This window comes from Diabrotica virgifera, chromosome 4, assembly GCF_917563875.1.
Source record: "Diabrotica virgifera virgifera chromosome 4, PGI_DIABVI_V3a".
Lineage (NCBI taxonomy): Eukaryota > Metazoa > Arthropoda > Insecta > Coleoptera > Chrysomelidae > Diabrotica > Diabrotica virgifera.
This window is the reverse complement of record NC_065446.1, coordinates 139,461,654-139,483,859: the sequence shown is the minus strand read 5'-3', so window position 1 is coordinate 139,483,859 and position 22,206 is coordinate 139,461,654. Positions and strand designations below refer to the sequence as shown.

The 22,206-nt window shown below is 32.1% G+C and overlaps 1 protein-coding gene across 1 annotated transcript in view; it reads right to left on the bottom strand.

The window, feature by feature from the left end:
* Window positions 1-22,206, bottom strand: part of LOC114345565 (mutS protein homolog 5-like) — a 211,409-nt gene that overhangs the window by 92,853 nt on the left and 96,350 nt on the right. The window contains exons 5-6 of the mRNA XM_050649332.1: window positions 16,805-16,946; window positions 16,683-16,745 (exon numbers count right to left, since the gene is read on the bottom strand). Of these exons, the coding sequence (XP_050505289.1) occupies window positions 16,683-16,745; window positions 16,805-16,946 (205 nt within the window). The remainder of the gene's footprint in view (window positions 1-16,682; window positions 16,746-16,804; window positions 16,947-22,206) is intronic.

The window sequence follows — 22,206 nt, the reverse complement described above, 5'->3', positions numbered from 1 at the left end:
TAAAGTTACTGGAGTTTATGACAGTGGATCTAATATAACACTGATAAATTCAAAGATTATTGAAGATGTTAAACATAATATGTTGGAAAATGAACAGACATTTAGAACAATTAGTGGTGTGGAAAAAAGTTATAATAAAATAAAGTTACCTATGAAAATCCATAAAATAGAACAAGAAATAGATGCTTTTGTGATTAAAAATGATAATTTTTCTTATGACGTATTGCTAGGATTAGATGCCATTAAACAGTTTCGTTTGCTGCAAGATGAAAATTTGAATATTCTCCAAAGAGTGGATGAAAATAAGATAGAAGACATTAAGATATTAGAGGAAAATTTAAGATATAGTCATAATAGTACAACCGAGACTTTAGATAACAATAAAGTTCAGATAAGACATTTCGAAGAAAATTCCTATGACTATTTAGATAAAGTAAAACATCTAGACAACATTAAAATAAAACAAATTTCTAAAATTTTGGATGAAAACTTATCGATATTTGCAAAACACAAGTACGATGTAGGAGAAGTAAAAAATCAGGAAGCTCACATTAAACTCTTAGAAAATAAATATATTTCAAAGAAACCTTATAGATATTCCATTCCTGATGAACGTGAAATTGAAAGTCAGATAACCAAGTTACTTGAAGCAGGATTGATAGAGGAATCTGAATCTCCTTTTGCTGCACCAGTGACCTTGGCATATAAGAAAGATGAAGGAAGACGATCGAGACTCTGTGTTGATTTTCGTGAACTGAATAAAATTTTGGTACCGGAATCACAACCATTCCCACGAATCGAAGACATTATAGTAAAGGCTCGAAACTGCAAATGGTATACAGTTTTGGATATTAATTCAGCATTTTGGACAATACCAGTAAGGCAAAAAGATCGTTATAAGACGGCATTTGTTACACAGTGCGGTCATTATCAATGGAAGAAATTACCTTTTGGTTTAAAAATATCTCCAGCGATTTTTCAACGAATACTAGCCACTACTATTCGACGCAACGGACTTCAGGGCTTTTGCATAAATTATATTGATGATATTCTAATCTTTTCTTCTGATTTCGAAGAACACATACATCACATAGAACAGTTACTTCATGCACTTAAACAAGAAGGGTTCCTGCTGAAACTATCAAAATGTAAATTTGCTCAATTTTCTGTGAAGTATTTAGGCCATGTTCTCTCTTACAATTCTGTTAGACCACATAATGATAACTTAAAATCTATTAAGCACTTTCCCAGACCTCAAAATAAGAAAAATATTCGTCAGTTCCTAGGAAAAATAAATTTTTACCATAAATACATTCCAGATCATACTAGGTTTCTTGAGCCCATCCATAATCTTCTACGTAATAAAACAGAGTTTAAATGGACAGATGAATGCGAGGCAACATTTATTCGAATCAAAGAATATCTCTGCCAGAGTCCCATCTTGTCAATTTTTGACCCAGAGAAAAGAACTTTTTTATTTACAGATGCTAGTGCTTTAGGAGTTGGGGCAGTTTTGAAACAGTTACAAGACAATGGTGAGTTGCACCCAGTAGCATATTTTTCAAAGAAATTCACGCCATCACAAGCCAAGAAAAAAGCGGTCTATTTGGAGTGTCTCGCAATAAGAGAAGCGCTACGTTATTGGCAGCATTGGTTAATAGGGCTTAAGTTTCAGGTAATCACAGATCATAAGCCATTAGAAAATCTTAAAATAAAAGCACGAACTGATGAAGAACTTGGAGACCTAGTGTACTATATGTCTCAATATGATTTTACCATTACATATTCTCCAGGCAAAACGAACCAAGAAGCAGATGCTCTTTCGAGAAACCCTGTTTTGGAATCATTTGAGAATACTGATGATATACTACAAGTGGTTAATTTGATAACCATCGAAGACCTAAAAGAAGATCAACAAAATAATAGCACTGAGCTCTCTTTAGACAAACGTATAGTTAAAAAAGGCGAACTTCTTTATAAAAAACTAAGAAACAAAGAACGCATCTTTATATCTAAGAACTTCGGTTTACAGTTGGTAAAAAAAATTCATTCTCACTATGGCCACATTGGAACTGGTCATATGATAGCAAAGATACGACCTTTTTATTATTTTAAACATATGGATGCAGTTATAGCAGAATTTTGTAACCAATGTGATATTTGCAAGAAAAACAAGTCAAGAAGAAGCCGAGACATTGGTCGTTTATCACAGTTAGGGCCAGCCAAGGAACCATATGAAATCATGTCACTTGACACTATTGGTGGGTTTGCAGGCAACCATTCACCTAAACGTTATCTTCATCTTTTGGTAGATCATTTTAGTAGGTTTGCTTATACATTCCCTTCTAAAGGCCAACAAGCTAAGGATCTAATCAGGTTCTTACGTCCTATTTTTGAGAAGAATAAGGTGAAAGTTCTCCTGGCTGATCGTTATGCAGCGATTAATTCAAATGAGTTCAAATCCTTCATACGAAACTGTGGCATAACTTTAATTTTTACGGCTGTTGACTGTCCTTTTTCAAACGGTTTAAATGAGCGTCTCAACCAAACACTGGTAAATCGTATCCGCTGCAAGGTTAACGAGAAACCACGACATCCATGGTCCAATATCGCAATTGAATGTACAGAAGAATACAACCGGACAACACACAGCGTAACAAAATTCTCTCCACTTTATTTACTCACGGGTGAACAATCTTCAATTTTGCCCTTAGATCTTAATCAGCCCCAAGATTTGGCTCAGAACAGAACTCTGGCATTCCAAAATTCACAAAGAGCTCACAATAACAATAAAATTAGAGTTGACCAGAAGAAGCAAGACTATGAATTTAAAGTCGGAGACTTAGTCTATGTCGAAATGGGTAACCGTCTTAACAGAAACAAACTTGATCCGATAAGAAAGGGGTCATTCAAAATTTTAAACAGGTTTTCGTCATCAATTTATGAAATAAATGGAGGCTATCGTCGGAATCAGAAAAATTTTGTCCATAGCAGTAAGCTCTTGCCTTTTCAAGGGGGGGAGATGTAATAATGAAAACCTGGTATGTAAAAGTCTAAAAGGCTATTTATAAAGAAATAGAAGAATAATAAATAGTCACAAAAATTGACATAAATCTTGTTCCGTCAATTTTAAAGTCTAATTTAATATTTTCTTACATATTTGTTAATTTTTTTCGTTTAAACTTGTTAATGTATTATTTGTTATTGTTAATTTAAAGATTAGAATGTTAAAGACTTACAAAACCGATTTTCTTTAAGGTATGTAAATATTTTGTCATAATTGTATTCAAAATTAATAAATTTTGTTCTTTAAGGAGAAAAAACGGTGTTTAGTCTATGTCCCGAGTTTCCAGAGTTTCTACATTATATATATATATATATATATATATATATATATATATATATATATATATATATATATATATATATATATAAAGGAGCACTCGTAAGTGTAGGGTTTTATCGGTCAAGTGGGTGAAAAAAAGAGACAAAGAATTCGGCTACTTCATCTATTTATTGAAGACGTTTCGTCCACTGCTCAGTAGACATCATCAGTTCATCTACAAAAAGAGTGTTATAAGAAACAACATCCAAAGGAGAGGTAAAAAAGCACTAGCGTTACCTTAAAAAGACATGTAGCAATAGATAAGTTGTACATAGTAAAAAATCTTATCCATGAACCAATGCAATGTAAAAGTATATACAATTTAAATGTATAGTTAATATTTAAAAACTTTAATACAGCTAAAGACAAGACCATGTGGTAACAGTCACATATAAAAAACAAGTGAAAAAAGCCGGCTTGCTTTTTTAATGTCAAGGATGAACCAAGAAAAAACCAGATTCACACTTCCAGAATTAGTAGTATTTAAGCATACTTCATTTTAACTTTAGGTAACATCATTACAGGATTTGAATGCTAATGTGCAAAATTGAAAATTTAAAGTTTAATAGTTACCAACAGGTCGATAATCTGAGCCCAACAGGCACACAAAAGCAAATGGAGTTTGAAATATCAGGTCTAAACTGACATCTCGCCAAGAGGCAGGCAACCTTGAAAATTTTAACAAAGAGTGACTGACAGCTGCAGTGCAGCGCGCTATAATTCAAATTGATGTAATAAAACAGTTGGAAAAGTGTTTAAAAAGTGAAAATAATATCAAGAAGTAATCAAGGGGTGTACCCTATACCTCGTGGACAAGAATCACAGTATATTTTAAACACGTGAGGGCAAATCACATAATTATATGGAAAAGTGCCTACGTTAGTACTGGTTATCCAGTAACCAACAAATATATAAAATAGTACAATATTATAACTTCCATATATTGCAGCTCAATGTGCAGACGAAAAAATGCAAAAATATAAGAAAATTCATAAATTAGCTCAACAAATTGTAATTTATAATTCATATCAGTAATGCAAAATTTTATCCTATGGAAATTTTTATTTATTTATTTTTTTTAATGTTAAATCTATTAAGTAAACTGTTATTATTATTACTTACTTAATAGATTTAACATTTAAAAAAAAAATAAATAAATAAAAATTTCCATAGGATAAAATTTTGCATTACTGATATGAATTATAAATTACAATTTGTTGAGCTAATTTATGAATTTTCTTATATTTTTGCATTTTTTCGTCTGCACATTGAGCTGCGATATATGGAAGTTATAATATTGTACTATTTTATATATTTGTTGGTTACTGGATAACCAGTACTAACGTAGGCACTTTTCCATAGAATTATGTGATTTGCCCTCACGTGTTTAAAATATACTGTGATTCTTGTCCACGAGGTATAGGGTACATCCCTTGATTACTTCTTGATATTATTTTCACTTTTTAAACACTTTTCCAACTGTTTTATTACATCAATTTGAATTATAGCGCGCTGCACTGCAGCTGTCAGTCACTCTTTGTTAAAATTTTCAAGGTTGCCTGCCTCTTGGCGAGATGTCAGTTTAGACCTGATATTTCAAACTCCATTTGCTTTTGTGTGCCTGTTGGGCTCAGATTATCGACCTGTTGGTAACTATTAAACTTTAAATTTTCAATTTTGCACATTAGCATTCAAATCCTGTAATGATGTTACCTAAAGTTAAAATGAAGTATGCTTAAATACTACTAATTCTGGAAGTGTGAATCTGGTTTTTTCTTGGTTCATCCTTGACATTAAAAAAGCAAGCCGGCTTTTTTCACTTGTTTTTTATATGTGACTGTTACCACATGGTCTTGTCTTTAGCTGTATTAAAGTTTTTAAATATTAACTATACATTTAAATGTTATATACTTTTACATTGCATTGGTTCATGGATAAGATTTTTTACTATGTACAACTTATCTATTGCTACATGTCTTTTTAAGGTAACGCTAGTGCTTTTTTACCTCTCCTTTGGATGTTGTTTCTTATAACACTCTTTTTGTAGATGAACTGATGATGTCTACTGAGCAGTGGACGAAACGTCTTCAATAAATAGATGAAGTAGCCGAATTTCTTTGTCTCTTTTTTCACCCACTTGACCGATAAAACCCTACACTTACGAGTGCTCCTTTTTTATATTGGAATTTACGGTATATAACTATATATATATATATATATATATATATATATATATATATATATATATATATATATATATATATAATCAAACAGATGAAATAGAGAATGTGAAAAAATCCCCTTACGAACAATTCACACATCCACCATTTCGGGTTGGGAAAAATTTTTTGAATAGAATCAAAGATCCAAACACCAGTTCTTAGAAATGTGTTTCGCCCTCTTCAAATTAGTTAGTTAAGTTAGTGGTCGTCAAACCATTAAGCTTGGATCTTTTGATCACTGAGTGTGTTTCAAGGATCTACATCTCATGTTTTTATATATATATATATATATATATATAGATATATATATAGTTATATATAGTGATATATATATATATATATATATATATATATATATATATCACTATATATAACTATATATATATATATATATATATATATATATATATATATATATATATATATATATATATATCACTATATATAACTATATATATATATATATATATATATATATATATATATATATATATATATATATATATACTTACTAGGTAGGTATTTAGGAAATATTGAAGTACCAATATGAATTTATTAGATATTTTCAAGCTGCCCGCAAACAAAATAAAAAAGTTATTTATGTATGTTCTTAAAAATGTTTTAGTCCTTATAGCTAGAAATACTTCTTCGCTTCGTCCTAACAGCGTAGACACAAATGCCTAACTGTACTGGAAACTATTTTCATATTTTGCCCTTGTTACCTACCCCCTTCCCCTGTGCAGGTATAATATGTAATGCAAGGGTCAGAATGACAATAAATGGTCGTTTCCGCATTCCCGTTTCACGTTGTTTGGTTGTGGACCTACAAGCTTACCTGACTGTAATGTACTTGAAAATAAAATTATACGTAAAAATACTCATGGTATAAACTCAAATCAAAATGGTATATTCATGTCAATTGAAAACGAAACGAGAATTTCTCATTTTTCTTCAATAGAATTAAGTTTTAAAATTTTTTACCATACAATTAAAACGATTTAAAAAATGAATTAGATAGTTCAGTAGTACCTACCAAAATACCTAAACTTTATTAATTATTCTTAACGAAGTTGATAATATATAGGCTAACATTATTCTTCTTCCTATAGGTACATACAGTATATTCTTTTTAAGATATTTTAAAAGTATATACAAGTATGTGTTAAGCATATACCTTTGCATATACTTATGCATATACTAAGAATATTCGATTAAGGTATATTCTAAGAATAAACTTTTACGAACATTCCGAGATACTACGTACACGAATGTGCTCAGTTTATTCGGTGCAAGAATATTCTTTGAAGCAGATGCAAAGTGCATGAAATTTAGAACGTTTTTTATGATACATGCTATGCTTGTACTACGCATATACTAAAAAGGATATACTTCAACGAATGTTGGTAGGATATGCTTAGAACATGATGCGAACATCATTGTTATGTGGGGTGTGACGTAATTATATGTCTGATTGAATTTGAAAAAGCTTTCGACAAAATACAATACAGACATTGCAAACATCATAACGGAACACAGAAATAGATGTGAAAATCATTACAAATTTATACCAATATCAGAAAGACGTAATTTGAGGAGAGTACGACAAGGATGTGTACTATCCCTTCTACTTTTTAATAGGTGCTGAGAAGAGATGTTTAAAGAGGAACTAGAAGACATCAATGACGGCATATCAATTAACGGAACACTGTGACTAATCTCAGATATGCAGACGATACAACTTGCGGACAGCAGTGAAAGGCTGCAAATTTTTTTGGCCATCAGTATATAACAACGGATTAATAGCTATTTATATAACAAGGGAGGAAAGTGCTACTTTTCCTCCCAAGAATGAAGTTTACTGCCCGACGCGTAGCGGAGGGCAGTAATCATTCAAGGGAGGAAAAGGCATTTTACTCCCATGTTATACATATGATTTTTCCTTCTTCTTCCTAACGTGCCCTATCAAATCCCCTTGACGTTGACGATTAACATGGCGAAACTGTTTTTGTCTCGAGCTATTCTAAATAGTTGTTAATAGTTGTTCTGCTTTCTTTATTCCTGTCCGCTCCCTGATATTCTTCAACCAAGAGGCCTGCTTTCTACCAATTCCTCTGCGTCCTTCGATTTTACCCATCATAATAAGTTGAAGAATATTATACCGGTCTCCCCTTACTACGTGTCCAAAATAGGCCATCTTTCTATATTTTATGGTATCAAGCAGCTAGCCGGCAGCATTTTTGTTCTCTTAAGGACTGCCGCTTTTGTCAGCATAGCTGTCCATGGTATTTTCAGTGTACGTCTGTGCAGCCACATTTCAAAGGCCTCCAAACGATTAATGGTGGATATTTTTAATGTCCATGCTTCGACACCATACAAGAGGACTGACGAAATGTAACATTTAATCATGCGCTTTCGAAGTTGAAGTTGCAAGTTATCATTAGAGAAGAATGGCCTCATTTTTAAAAATGTCGTGCGGGCTATCCCGATTCTACATTTTATCTCTTTATCTGGATCTAGTTGTTCAGTAATATGGCAACCAAGATATTTAAAACTGGGTACTCTTTGAATTATATGACCATCAACATATAACCGTGAATCTTGGTGGGCCAAACGGCTAAATACCATGTATTTTGTTTTTGAACAGTTTATGTTTAGGCCAAACTTTCTTTCCACTGTGTCATTTATTTAGCATTTGGCAAAAGGTGTTGTAATTCATTCATATCATCACTTAAAATAGCTGTATCGTGTGCATATCTGATTGTATTTATCTGAATTCCATTAACTTTCACACCCCATTCCAAATTATGCAGCGCTTCCTTAAATATTCTATCTGAATATAAATTGAATAACAGTGGGGGCAGTATACAATCCTGTCTGACACCTCCTTGTATTTTGCATATTTCTGTTGATTTTCCATTTATGCAATCTGTCGCTGTTTGACGCCAGTATAATTTTTCTATGATTCGTACATCTTGACTATCAACTCTTTTATTCATTAATATTAATTTGAACTCATTTGTGATGTACTCGATCAAAGGCCTTCTCATAGTCAATAAATACAGCAAAGAGGTCTTTACTTTGATCTTGGCATTTCTGCAATAATACATTTAGTGCAAAGAGTGCGTCTCGGGTTCCCAGTCCATTTCTGAAGCCAAATTGTGTTTCATCCTGGTCTTCTTCACATTTATCTCTGATTCTACTGTGGATGGTACGTAAAAAGATTTTCAAAGTGTGGCTCATAAGGCTTATCATTCTATAATCGCTAGTTTTTCGGACGTTGTTTTTTTGGTAGGGTTATGAATTCGGACTTGAACCAATCTTCAGGGATATCACCAGTCGAATAAACATCATTGAAAATTTTGACCAGTATTCCAATGTTTTCCTCATTTATGAGCTTTAACATTTCTGTAGGTATGTTGTCAGGACCAACGGCTTTATTGTTCTTTGCCAATTTTATAGCATGTAGTATTTCTGATTTTAGTATTTCTGGTCCTTCACCTTCATCTAAAGCTAAAGTCTTCAGATCTTCGGGTCTATCATCATTATACTGGGTGTTTGGTAAAGAATGGGCCATAGCTTAACCTTAGATTCCTGAGGTTAAAATAGGTCGATTTAAGCTAACTTACCTAAGTACAAAAGTTGATAATACCCGAAATACAGGGTGTCAAAGTTAAACTTTTATTTTGTTTATTTTTGAATATTTCCTGACAGGCATGGGACAACAACACGAAATTTGGTAAGTGGTGCTGGTACTGTACACCCTACTAAATTATGTTAAACAAACGTTTCTGGCTACTACCAGTGGCGTACGATGGGGGAACGTGAATGTTTGACCCTTCCCAAATTCTACGCCACTGGTGGAATTGCTATTTTAGTGCAATTTTTTGATTCTCCAATACTTTCTATTTAAATAAAATACTCTTCATTCGTAACGATAAAGCCATTAGTTTTCGAAATATTTGAAGCTAAAAACGAAGAAGCATAATGCATTAATCAAAATAAGTGTGCCTTTTCATTTTTAACTTCAAATATCTCGAAAACTAATGACTTTATCGTTACGAATGAGGAGTATATTATTTGCATAGAAAGTATTGGATAATCTAAAAATTATGCTAAAATAGCAGTTTCATCAGTGGCGTAGCATTTGGGAAGGGTCAACCATTCACTTTCCCCTGTCGTACGCCTTTGGTATTAACCAGAAACGATTATTTAACATAATTTAGTAGGATGTATGGTACCTGCACTTTCTGTCAAGTATCATAAGGATATGTCAAATACTTTTATAGTACCGGGCGCACATAGTTTTTAAAGATTTAAATAAAGAATAAATTATTTTAAAATAAAATAGAATTAAAGTTTTAAATAAAGAATAAAATTAAATAAAATAGAATAAAAGTTTTAAATAAAAGTTTTAAATAAAGAATACTTGTAAAATAATTTGACATATCCGTGTCATACTTTGCAGAAAGTGTAGGCACTGTACACCCTACTAAATTATGTTAAATAATCGTTTCTGGCTACTACCAGAGGCGTACGACAGGGGAACGTGAATGGTTGACCCTTCCCAAATTCTACGCCACTGATGAAACTGCTATTTTAGCATAATTTTTAGATTCTCCAATACTTTCTATGCAAATAATACACTCTCCATTCGTAACGATAAAGTCATTAGTTTTCGAGATATTTGAAGTTAAAAATGAAAGGGCACATTTATTTTAAATCCACAGAGAACGGCAGTTCTCACCAGTGGCGCACAACACCCCTACAAGCGACACTATATATACACGAAATTTTCGATTTTCTAAACCTGACTGAATTGAAAATTGGGCCAAATCCCATCTTAAAGTATAGGAAAAGACTCGTCCATCCATATATTACATCTCCATTTTGGTCCAAGGGTGTGGATTTTACGACCCTTCCCAATTAGAGTCTGTTTTTCGTTCTCGTCCCCAAAACTCCCAAAAATTTCAAAAACTTCAGCCCGACCTTTACGGCTTCTGATAGCACAGATTATTACCTTTCCAACGCTTGTTTAATTTTGAAAATCGGTTATACCATTCAAAAGTTATCGAGCTCAGAATTATGACTCAATTTTTATTTAAAAAAGGGAAAATGCTTGTATGTATGTGTGTGGAAGAGTTACACCTATCTGAATTTTTTTTCTGTGTTTCAAGAGGGTGTGAGGGTCGATTTAGAACCGGTCTAATTTTTGACTTCTGACTACCCGTAAGCCAGCTAGAGGACTAGGTAGATACAATAGTATATTTTTTGGGCGTATATATTTTAGGTTCAAGGAGAGACAGGAAAACCGCAAATACACCAAATCAAGAGGGTTGAGTCATTCTTTCAAATGGCGCTTAAGCGATCAACCTGCGACATACACACTGCTCACCATAGCCGAAAAACTAATAAATTAAACTTTGAAAATTTTGGTTTTTCGACAATTACTCAAAATTTCAACCTACGAATTGCGCCAATAACTGAGCGTTTGTAGGAGGACTCAGGACGCGTCTAACAGTGTATATCTTCTGGGAAAATTTGAATTTTTTAGTTATAGGCTTCACAAGTATGATCAAATCTATTTCTTATGGGAAAAACCGTTTTTCAAGCTCAATAATTCCTGTAATACGTTCAGTTATCATACTTGATCTTGGATGCATCAGATACTACTTGTCAATACGTTTTAAACTCATGTTTAGTGATCAACATCAGTTCAGCCGTTCAGAAGTTATAGAGCTCCAAAAGTATAATTAGTCCAGGAACTGAAACTTTTCACTTCGCAATTTTTAGTGAATGGATCGATTTGCTTGAAAATTTGACAATAAGTAGTGGATAGTCCAAGGATCAAAATCTATATGATGCCGAAAGACGCTTTTATCATGGGATGGTTGCCACCCCATCTCGAGGGTGGAAATTTTTTATTATATTTTGACCGCAAATGTTGGTAAAAAGATTAATTGTAAGCAAAAAATGTTTTATATTTTTTTGATAAAATTAATAGTTTTCGATGTATTGGTTATCGAAACTTAGTTTATATCGAAAAAATTAATGTTATTAATTAATCATGGTTTATGTACTTGTAGTGGTTACAATGCTAAGTTTGATTGGGCAATCCGAGGTCATTTGCCGGCCATAATTACATAATTATTAGGATGGCTGGGATATGAACTCGGATTGTCTTGTCACTGGTGTCGTAAGTACTAGATCATTTGGGAGAGAATGCGACCAAGGCGACCCCAGAAAACGGCAATTCTCGCTAGTGGCGCACAACCCCTCTACCTACACCCCCTACACGCGACACTATATATACACGAAATTTTCGATTTTCTACATCTAACTGAATTAAAAAATTAAAGTTTAGGAAAAGACTCACCCATCCATATGTGAACATTTCATTTTGGTCATAGGGTGTGGATTTTACGTCTATTCCTATTTAGGGTCTGTTTTTCTTTCTCGTTCTCAAAACTACCAAAAATTTCAAAAATATATGTTCGACCTTTGCGGCTTTTGATAGTACTGATCATTACCTTTCCAACGCACATCTAATTTTGAAAATTTCCAGAGAACGGCAGTTCTCGCCAGTGGCGCACAACACCCCTACATGCGACACTATATATACACGAAATTTTCGATTTTCTAAACCTGACTGAATTGAAAATTGAGCCAAATCTCATCTTAAAGTTTAGGAAAAGACTCGTCCATCAATATATTACTTCTCCATTTTGGTCCAAGGCTGTGGATTTTACGGCCCTTCCCATTTATAGTCTGTTTTTCGTTCTCGTCCCCAAAACTCCCAAAAATTTCAAAAACTTAAGGTCGACCTTTGCGGCTTCTGATAGCACAGATCATTACCTTTCCAACGCATGTGTAATTTTGAAAATCGGTTATACCGTTCAAAAGTTACCGAGCTCAGAATTAGAACTCAATTTTTATTTAAATAGGGGAAAAATGTTTGTGGATATGTATGTATGTATGTATGTGGAAAAGTTACACCGATCTGAATTTTTTTTTGTGTTTCAAGAGGGTGTGAGGGCCGATTCAGAAACGGTGAAATTTTTGTTTTCTGACTACCCGTAAGCCAGCTATAGGGCTAGGTAGATACAAAATGGCAAATTTTTTGGGCGTATATATCTTAGGTTCAAGGACAGATAGGAAAATCGCAAATACACCACATCAATAGGGTTGAGTTAAGCTTTCAAATGGTGCCTAAGCGATCAAGCTCAGACATACACACGGCTCAGTATAGCCGAAAAATTGAAAAACTAAACTTTGAAAATTTTGGTTTTTCGACAATTACTCAAAATTTCAACCTACGAATTGCGCCAATAACTGAGCGTTTGTAGAAGGACTCTAGGCGAATCGAACGTTGTTTACCTCATATCCGAGAAAATTCGAAATTTTAAGTTATACGCTTCAAAAGTATGATCAAATCTATTTCCTATGGGGAAAAACGGTTTTTCAAGCTCAATAATTTCTGTAACAGCTTTAGTTTTCATACTTGACCTCAGAAGCATCAGATACTACTTGTCAATACGTTTCAAACTCATGTTTAGTGATCAAAATCGGTTAAGCCGTTTAGAAGTTATTAAGCTACAAAAGTGTAATCCAATTAACTATTATTCCCGAAATGGTTTATGTAGTTGTAGTGGTTACGACGCTAAATTTGATCTGCAACGGGCAATCCGAGTTCATTTACCGGCCATCCCAATATTTTTATTCAATTTATTTCGACTAGAAAAAAAATCTAGTGTACATTCGATGGACAATAGATCATTTGGGAGATAATGCGACAAAGGTGACCATTTATAAAGCTTAACGTGTAATCGAGAAAAATTGCATTTAACTTCATACATTTAATTTGTATATAACTTGAAAAACTCCTGATACAAGAATAAAAAACCGCTAAATGCCGTAAAAATGCGCATACAATATTCCAGCTAAAAAAGATCTGATATGAAAATTACGTGGCGCGAAAATATATTTTCATTTTGATGCAAAACAAAATTCAAGTTTTATTTTAAAAGATTTTTCCATAATATTTGCTAAATTTGAAGTAAACGCGCCACAAAAGAGTTTCAAAATTCAAACTGTATCAAATTTACTCTTTTGTGGCGCGTTTACTTCAAATTTAGCAAATATTATGAAAAAATCTTTTAAAATAAAACTTGAATTTTGTTTTGCATCAAAATGAAAATACATTTTCGCGCCACGTAATTTTCATATCAGATCTTTTGTAGCGGGAATATTGTATGCGCCACTCATTTTTACGGCGTTTTGCGGTTTTTTATTCTTGTAATGTATTATGCTCCTTCGTTTTTAGCTTCAAATATTTCGAAAACTAATGGCTTTATCGTTACGAATGAAGAGTATGTTATTTACATATAAAGTATTGGAGAATCAAAAAATTGCACTAAAATAGCAATTCCGCCAGTAGCGTAGAATTTGGGAAGGGTCAACCATTCACGCTCCCCGTCGTACGCCTCTGGTAGTAGCCAGAAACGTTTATTGATTAACATAGTTTATTAGGGTGTACAGTACAAGCACCATTTACCAAATTTCGTGTTGTTGTCCCATGTCTGTCAGGAAATATTCAAAAATAAATAAAATAAAAGTTTAACTTTGACACCCTGTATTTCGGTTATTATCAACTTTTGTACTAAGGTAAGTTAGCTTAAATCGACCTATTTTAAGCTCAGGAATCTGAGGTTAAGCTATGTCCCATTCTTTACCAAACACCCTGTAAGTACAGTTCATTTATATAATTATACCAGGTAGTTCGAATTTCGTGTTCGTCTATTATCATTTTCCCGATGAATCGGTTATTGGGACCGTGCAAGTTCGGAAAAGCGACACCTGGTTTCATAGCTCGGCAACTTTTTTCGCACTTTTAATTATATTGGCCAATCATATAGGTCCTAGTTGCTGGATAATTGTCAAGACCATTGCCCAAAAAAAATGTAAGAAGAAAAAGTAAGACTGAGGTTATGTTATTAAAAGGTAAACAATTGTATGTAGCAAATAAAATTAATTATTAAAATGCAGTACTGCAAGCAAAATACAATTAATAAATTTACTTTTATATAATAATTGCATATCATATCAATATTGTGGAGTAACATATAATTTTTCTTCTTCAATGACAGTAGGTATGAAATATACGTCAATTTGACAATTTCAATAGACAATTTGAATTATTTAAGAAAGTTGCAACATTTGTCCGCTATTCGCGCACGATCGTTTCTCGTATCCCTCCTAAGTACTTGCACACCGTGAAGTTTGTGGAGTTTTCTTATGATAAAGACCACCTCTAACTTTTTAAACATATTAAACGTATCATGTTTTTCATTCAACTTTTCTAATTCCTTGCATTTATCGTCCATCCATTGTTCTTTAGCTACCTTTATTTTTTGTTTAATTAGTTGCTGTTTTTCTTTGTATTCTATCTTGTTATCTTTCAGTTTTCTTCTCTGCTCCATCAATTCTAAGGATCTTTAAACGTGTTTCATATTTCTGTATTGTCTTTATTTATTGAATTCTTTAGCTGATTATTCAGGTCATTTTCTATTAGCTTTTTGTTGGATGCTGAGATATGTAATTTTGGAATGATAATTTTGAAATAATAATTTTTCCACGTTCCTCAAATAACACTTCATTTTTTCATTTTTAAATAATTTATTTATGTAACTAGAGAGTTATCAAGTAACTCGAGGAGAATACGGTAACGTTATTTTAGCAGTGGAGCATGCGCAGTATGAATATTGAATAACGGAAATGATTTTAACGTTAACGTGCTCCGTTACGGTAGGTCGGATAGCGGGCTTTAAAATACGGTAACGTTAGCAGCGAATCGCACCAATTCGGCAGGACTCGGAGTGACTCGGCCATTTCAGTTCTGTCATGTTCATGTAATAAATAAATATGTTGTGTTATGAAATTTTATTTTGTATGTTAACAGGTGTTTTGTCTTTGTTTTCTTGGCTTGGTTTTGGTTGACTGTTTTGGTTTGAGTTTGGTTGAGTTTAAAGTTTTAGTTCCTCTCAGCATTACTTACCAGTACAGGTATGGCCAGTTTCTGTTACAATTATATCTGGTATCCCTAACAATTGTACAAGCCTTGGAATATCCTGTTTTTCAAACCGAAAATACTGTTTGGCTTGTTCAGGTTTTAAGGTATCGAAATTAAAGACAGGATGTACATTTTGATTTTGAACGTTATCATCATTTAAAACGAAATTTAGTACTAAGTACTCTATATCATCGTCATTGGCTTCAAGTAACATTGCCTGTTCTAAGATCTCTTCCAGTTTTTAGAAAAATTTGAAATCCAAATTGTACAAAACAAGTCAAAATTACAAAATATGTATCTTGGGTGAAAGAAAACAAAAACAGAAAAAAATTTAAACAAATTTAATTATTTTGCTGTCAAATACGAAATTTGACTGACAGCTGCCAACTATTAACGTGAAGCAGAAATTCAACCACTTGATAACTCTAAAATTACATATACGTTAAAACTTATACCGTAAAAAAATAGCGTTTACGTGTCAAAATAACGGATGGATAGAATTTTACTTGATAACTCTCTACTAACTACAACATTTATTAGAGAACTAAAACAAGTATAGGTACAGTAGGTACCTATAACTGTCAAATGTCAAGTATAAGTTAAATTATTAACGCCCGGTCTTTTCACCTCCGAATAAAAGTTATCCGGAGGTTTATTTGACAGATTTACATGTAATCTGCCGGATAAACTTCCTGATAAATATTTATTCGGAGGTGAAAAGACCGGACCTAATATAAACATTGTTAAATCAAAATAACAAGTTACTGATTTTTACCATTCTGCAAAATACAGGGTGTTCGATAAATAAACGTTAAAATGTATATCTAGATACTTATGTAATAGATAATAGAGTATTGTATAGGGCGTCAATAATTTATTTCATCAATGACACACCATGACGTCACTTTTATTTTACTCTCTAGGGAAGAAAAGTACGACTTTGCTCCCTACAATCAGGTCAGGAAAAGTATACTTTCGGTAGAAGTAGTTGGAAAAATATTTATCTTACCTTATACAAGACGTACCAATCTCTAAATTTCGCTCTAGAGTTTCCAATTCTTGTTAAAATAACCTTAAAGATAACACCGTTTATGAATTTATGGGTTCTAAAAAGCTCAGTATAATACTTACGTTGATGTCTCCGGAAATTTCTTGCAAATTCTCTCTTAAACTCTCTACAAAAAATCTGTTATTGGGTAGTAAAACAAAACTGATGAAGTCGAGTCTTTGATTGAGAAGATCGATGTTCTTTAGAGGATTTAGTAAAATATTCCTAAGAAAAAAATATTTATTGGCATAATTTGATTTACATCATCTCCAAATAAAAAGTAGATACGTAACCCACATAACAATGATGTTCGTATCATGTTCTAAGCATATACTACCAACATTCGTCAGAGTATATTCTTTTTAGTATATGCGTAGTACAAGCATAGCATGTACCTTAAAAAACATTCTAAATTTCATGTTCTTTGCACATACTTTAAAGTATATTCTCGTACCGAATATACTGAGTACATTCGTGTACGTAGTAACTCGGAATATTCGTAAAAGTTTATTCTTAGAATGTACCTTTACCGAATATTCTTAGCACATACTTATAAGTACATTCTTAACACATACTTATAAGTAGATACTATTCTCAGAATATACTTTTACCGAATATTCTTAGCACATACTTATAAGTACATACTTAACACATACTTATAAGTAGATACTTTTAAAATATCTTAAAAATAATATATATGTATGTATAGGAAGAATAATGTTAGCCTATAGATTATCAACTTCGTTAAGAATAATTAATGAAATTTAAAAATTTATGTATTTAGGTACTATTAATTAAACTACCGAATTCATTATTTAAAATTGTTTTAATTGTATGGTAAAAATGTTTAAGAATTAATTGTATTAACGAAAAAGGAGAAATTGTCGTTTCGCTTTCATAACTGAAATGCATTTACTATTTTGATTAAGTTTATTGAGTATTCTTATGAAGAATTTTATTTTTACATGGAATTGACATTCAGGTAAGCTGTGTGGCTGAGCCAAAACCCACAACCGGCACAAACAAAGCGGAAACGACCGCTGCATACCTGCATAGGGGTTAGCGGGTAGGGGGTTGGGAACAAAGGAAAAATACAAAATATGAAAATAGTTACTGAATAGGCATTTGACATTTGTGTCTACACTTAACACTAACAATGTCTATGCTGTGTTGTGAGGAAGACCAAGTATTTCAACCAGGAATAGGAACATGCATAATTAAACGTTTTATTTTGTTTGCTGTCAACTTACAAATAAAAAATTCATTTTGGTACTTCAATATTACTTAAATAGTAAGTATGTATATAGGTACATATAAGCAACATATAAATTTTAGTTATTTACATACATATGTTACATAATATTTATTTGGGTACGATAGGTATATGAATATGAATATATAAATTTATATATTCAGCATTTTTATTTTTATATGCACATAATAACTAAATATATATACCTACTTACCTATATAATATTGATATAACTAACTAAAATTTATATAATATTTTATATTTACTTTTTAAGTAATATTGTAGAATGTACTAACTACATTCTCATATGTAATATGTAAATTTAGTAGAAAGTAGAACCTAGGATGAGATTCGGTGATGCTGAAAACATGCTTCTGAGCAATATAGCACTTCCTTGTAATATTCTTCCCATATACTAAAAAGTACATTCTTCCTATATACTAAAAGATGTGAGGTAGTACATTCTAAGTATATAAATAGAAGGTTTATAGCACCTTCTTAGAATATCCTAAAAAGTATATTCTTGGTATATACTGAGAAGAAGTGCGGTAGTACATTCTAAGTATATACATAGAACGTTTAAGTACTGTAATGTAGTATATACTCAGTATGTGCTCTGCACATTCGCAATGGTAATTACGCATATTCTTAGTATATACTTTTTCTGAAAAGTATGTTCTATGAATCTACTAAGAACATGAAATTGTTATGTGGGAAGTACAATTGTAAATCTAAAAACAGCAATTAAGTCATCTGTGTTTAATTACCATGCCATAATACATTATGAATATAACAAAAATACATTATAAATGCCATAACGATTATCAAATCTTCATCATCAGCCAACCTCAAAAGTCCACTGTTGAACACAGTCCTCTTCCTCTTGTTTCCAACTCAGTCTATCTTGCGCCGCTCTAATCCAGATTTTATTTAGCCTTCTTAAATCGTCAACATACTTAAATAATACATGGAAGACTATATAAAAAAATAGAGGAAGATATAGATGACACCCAGTTTGGTTTCAGAGGAGGACTAGGAACGAGAGAGGCTCTGTTCGCTTTTAACGTTCTCTCGCAAAGACGACTAGATATGAACCAAGATCTCTATGTCTGCTTCATAGATTATCAAAAGGCTTTTGATAGAGTACGACATCAGAAACTCATAAAACTTTTAAAAGAGAAGAATGTGGACAGTCGAGATATACGGGTTACTGTCAATCTGTACTGGAATCAAAAAGCAACGGTTAAAATCGAAAATGTCGAAACAGAGACCATAAAAATCAAGAGAGGTGTTAGACAGGGTTGCGTGTTGTCTCCATTGTTATTCAATCTGTACAGCGAAGCTATTTTTAAGGAAGCAATATCAGAGGAAGAATAGGGTATATCAATAAACGGAAAAATCTTGAACAACATAAGATTCGCAGACGACACCGCTATTTTTGCAGACAGTCTAGATGCACTGCAACTATTAGTAAATAGATTACATCAAGTCAGTATGGGCTATGGACTACAAATAAACGTTAAGAAAACCAAGTTCATGATTATTTCTAGGCAACATACAGTACGAAGGTTGGATATCGAGGGAAAACAAGTAGAAAGAGTGAATAACTACAAATATCTGGGAACCTGGGTAAATGAAAACAATGACCAGGGTAGAGAAATCAGGACATGCATTGAAATTGCAAGACAAGCATTTATAAAAATGAAAAAGATGTTTGTTAATCGAGACCTTCCTCTGGAGCTGAGGATAAGAGCCTTAAGATGCTACGTGTTCTCGACTTTGTTGTATGGAGTGGAAAGCTGGACACTAAAAGTAGAGAATATAAAGAAGTTGGAAGCCTTTGAGATGTGGTGCCATAGAAGGATTTTGAAAATACCATGGATCCAACGAGTTACAAATGCAGAAGTGTTAAGAAGGCTGCAAAAGGATTGCGAGGTGATTAAGAACATCAAAACAAGAAAGCTGGAATATTTACGTATCTTATGTTATTGATACATTCTCCGTGAATTCGAATTCCGGTTTCAACATCATCTACTGCTTCTTGAAAAATTTCCTCAGAGTATATATGTTGACCGGCGGTGGTGATAGTATACATCCCTGTCAGATCCCCCCAGATTGTGATATCGTCGGATTCTCCTGCCTTTATGCATATATATATAATATATACATATATATATATATATATATATATATATATATATATATATATATATATATACATATATATATATATATATATATATATATATATATATATATATATATATATACAGGGTGTCCCAGACTAACTTAGCCACGCTGTATCTCTTAAACGAATAGAGATTTTTGAATGGGACAAAAAGTGGTCCATTCTACTTGTAATACACTTTAATCGGGCGTAGAAAAAAATCATCCCCTAAATCGTAATCCCTTAGTTACAACCCCTAACTTTAATTTTTTTAATAGCACCCTGTATATTTTTTTATAATTTTGGATGTGGTCTTCTATCATCTATTCAATACATTTTTTGAAAATAAAATTGGTTCGTAAATAACCAAGAAAATATCAGTTTAGTTTTGTTAATTATGTGTCCCAGACTAATTTATCCAGGCTATATTTCTTAAACGAATAGAGATTTTCGAATGGGACAAAAACTGATCTATTACAGTTGTAATGCACTTTAATATGGCGCAGAAAAAAAATATCCCCTAAATATTCATTCCTTAGTTACAACCCCTAACTTTATATTTTTAAATAGCACCATGTAAGTTAGGGATGAATATTTAGGGGATAAATTTTTCTCTGCGATATGAAAGTGTATTACAAGTCGAATAGATCAGTTTTTGTCCCATTCGAAAATCTCTATTCGTTTAAGAAATATAGCCTAGATAAATTAGTCTGGGACACACAATTAACAAAAATAAACTGATAGTTTCTTGGTTATTTACGAACCAATTTTATTTAAAAAAAAAATGTGTTGAATAGACGATAAAAGACCACATCCAAAACTATAAAAAATATACAGCGTGCTATTAAAAAAATTAAAGTTAGGGGTTGTAATTAAGGGATGAATATTTAGGGGATGATTTTTTTGTACGCCATATTAAAGTGTATTATAAGTAGAATATATAACTTTTCGTCCCATTCGAAAATTTCTATTCGTTTAAGAGATATAGCGTGGCTAAATTAGTCTGGGACACCCTGTATATATACAGCATGTCTACTTAAGTTGGAGACATATGGGAAAGTTTTTTATTATTGATTTTACGAAAAAAAGTTATCCTTTATAAAAAGTTCTGCATGCCCCAAAACCTAAAATTCAATCATCAGATATCAAATTTTCTCAATATTATACGAGGTATGTCAAAAAATATGAATTTCGGTCAAGGGTAAAGTACCTTTATTTCTCTCAATATCGAAAATTATTATGATAAAAAGTTGTTTGGAATTAAAAACTAAGATCAAATATGCAATTACATGCTTTTAATTGAAAAAAATTTTTTTTCGCAAATTTATGGATACCCAACATCGTTTTTAATTATTACAAATATGATAACTCGTTTATTATTCATTTTACGAAAAAAAGTTATTCTTCATAAAAAGCTTTGCATGGTCTAAAATCTAAGACACAACCATGATATATCAACTTTTATTAATTTTATACGAGGTGTGTCAAAAAATATGAAATTCGCTCAAGATTATAGTACCTTTATATTTCAATGAAAAGGATGTAATTGTATATTGAAACATAGTTTTTAATTCTAAACAACTTTTTTCATAACCGTTTTCAATATTGTGAAAAATAAACGTACTTCGCTCTTGAGTGAAATTCATATTTTTTGACACCCCTCGTATAAAATTAATAAAATGTGATATCTGATGATTGCATCCTTGGTCTTAGGGCATACAGAGCTTTTTATAAAGAATACCTTTTTTCCGTAAAAGTAATAATAAAAGAGTTATCGTATGTGTAATAAATAAAAACGAAGTTAGTATCAATAAATTTGAGAAAAATTTGGAAAATATTTTTTTCCAATTAGAAACATGTAATTGCATATTTAATCTTAGTTTTTATTTCCCAACAACTTTTCATAATAAGAATTTTCGATATTGAGAGAAATAAAGGTACTTTACTCTTGAACGAAGTTAATATTTTTTGACATACCTCGTATAATATTGACAAAATTTGATATATGATGATTAAATCTTAGGTTTTAGAGCATGCAGAACTTTTTATAAAGAATAACTTTTTTT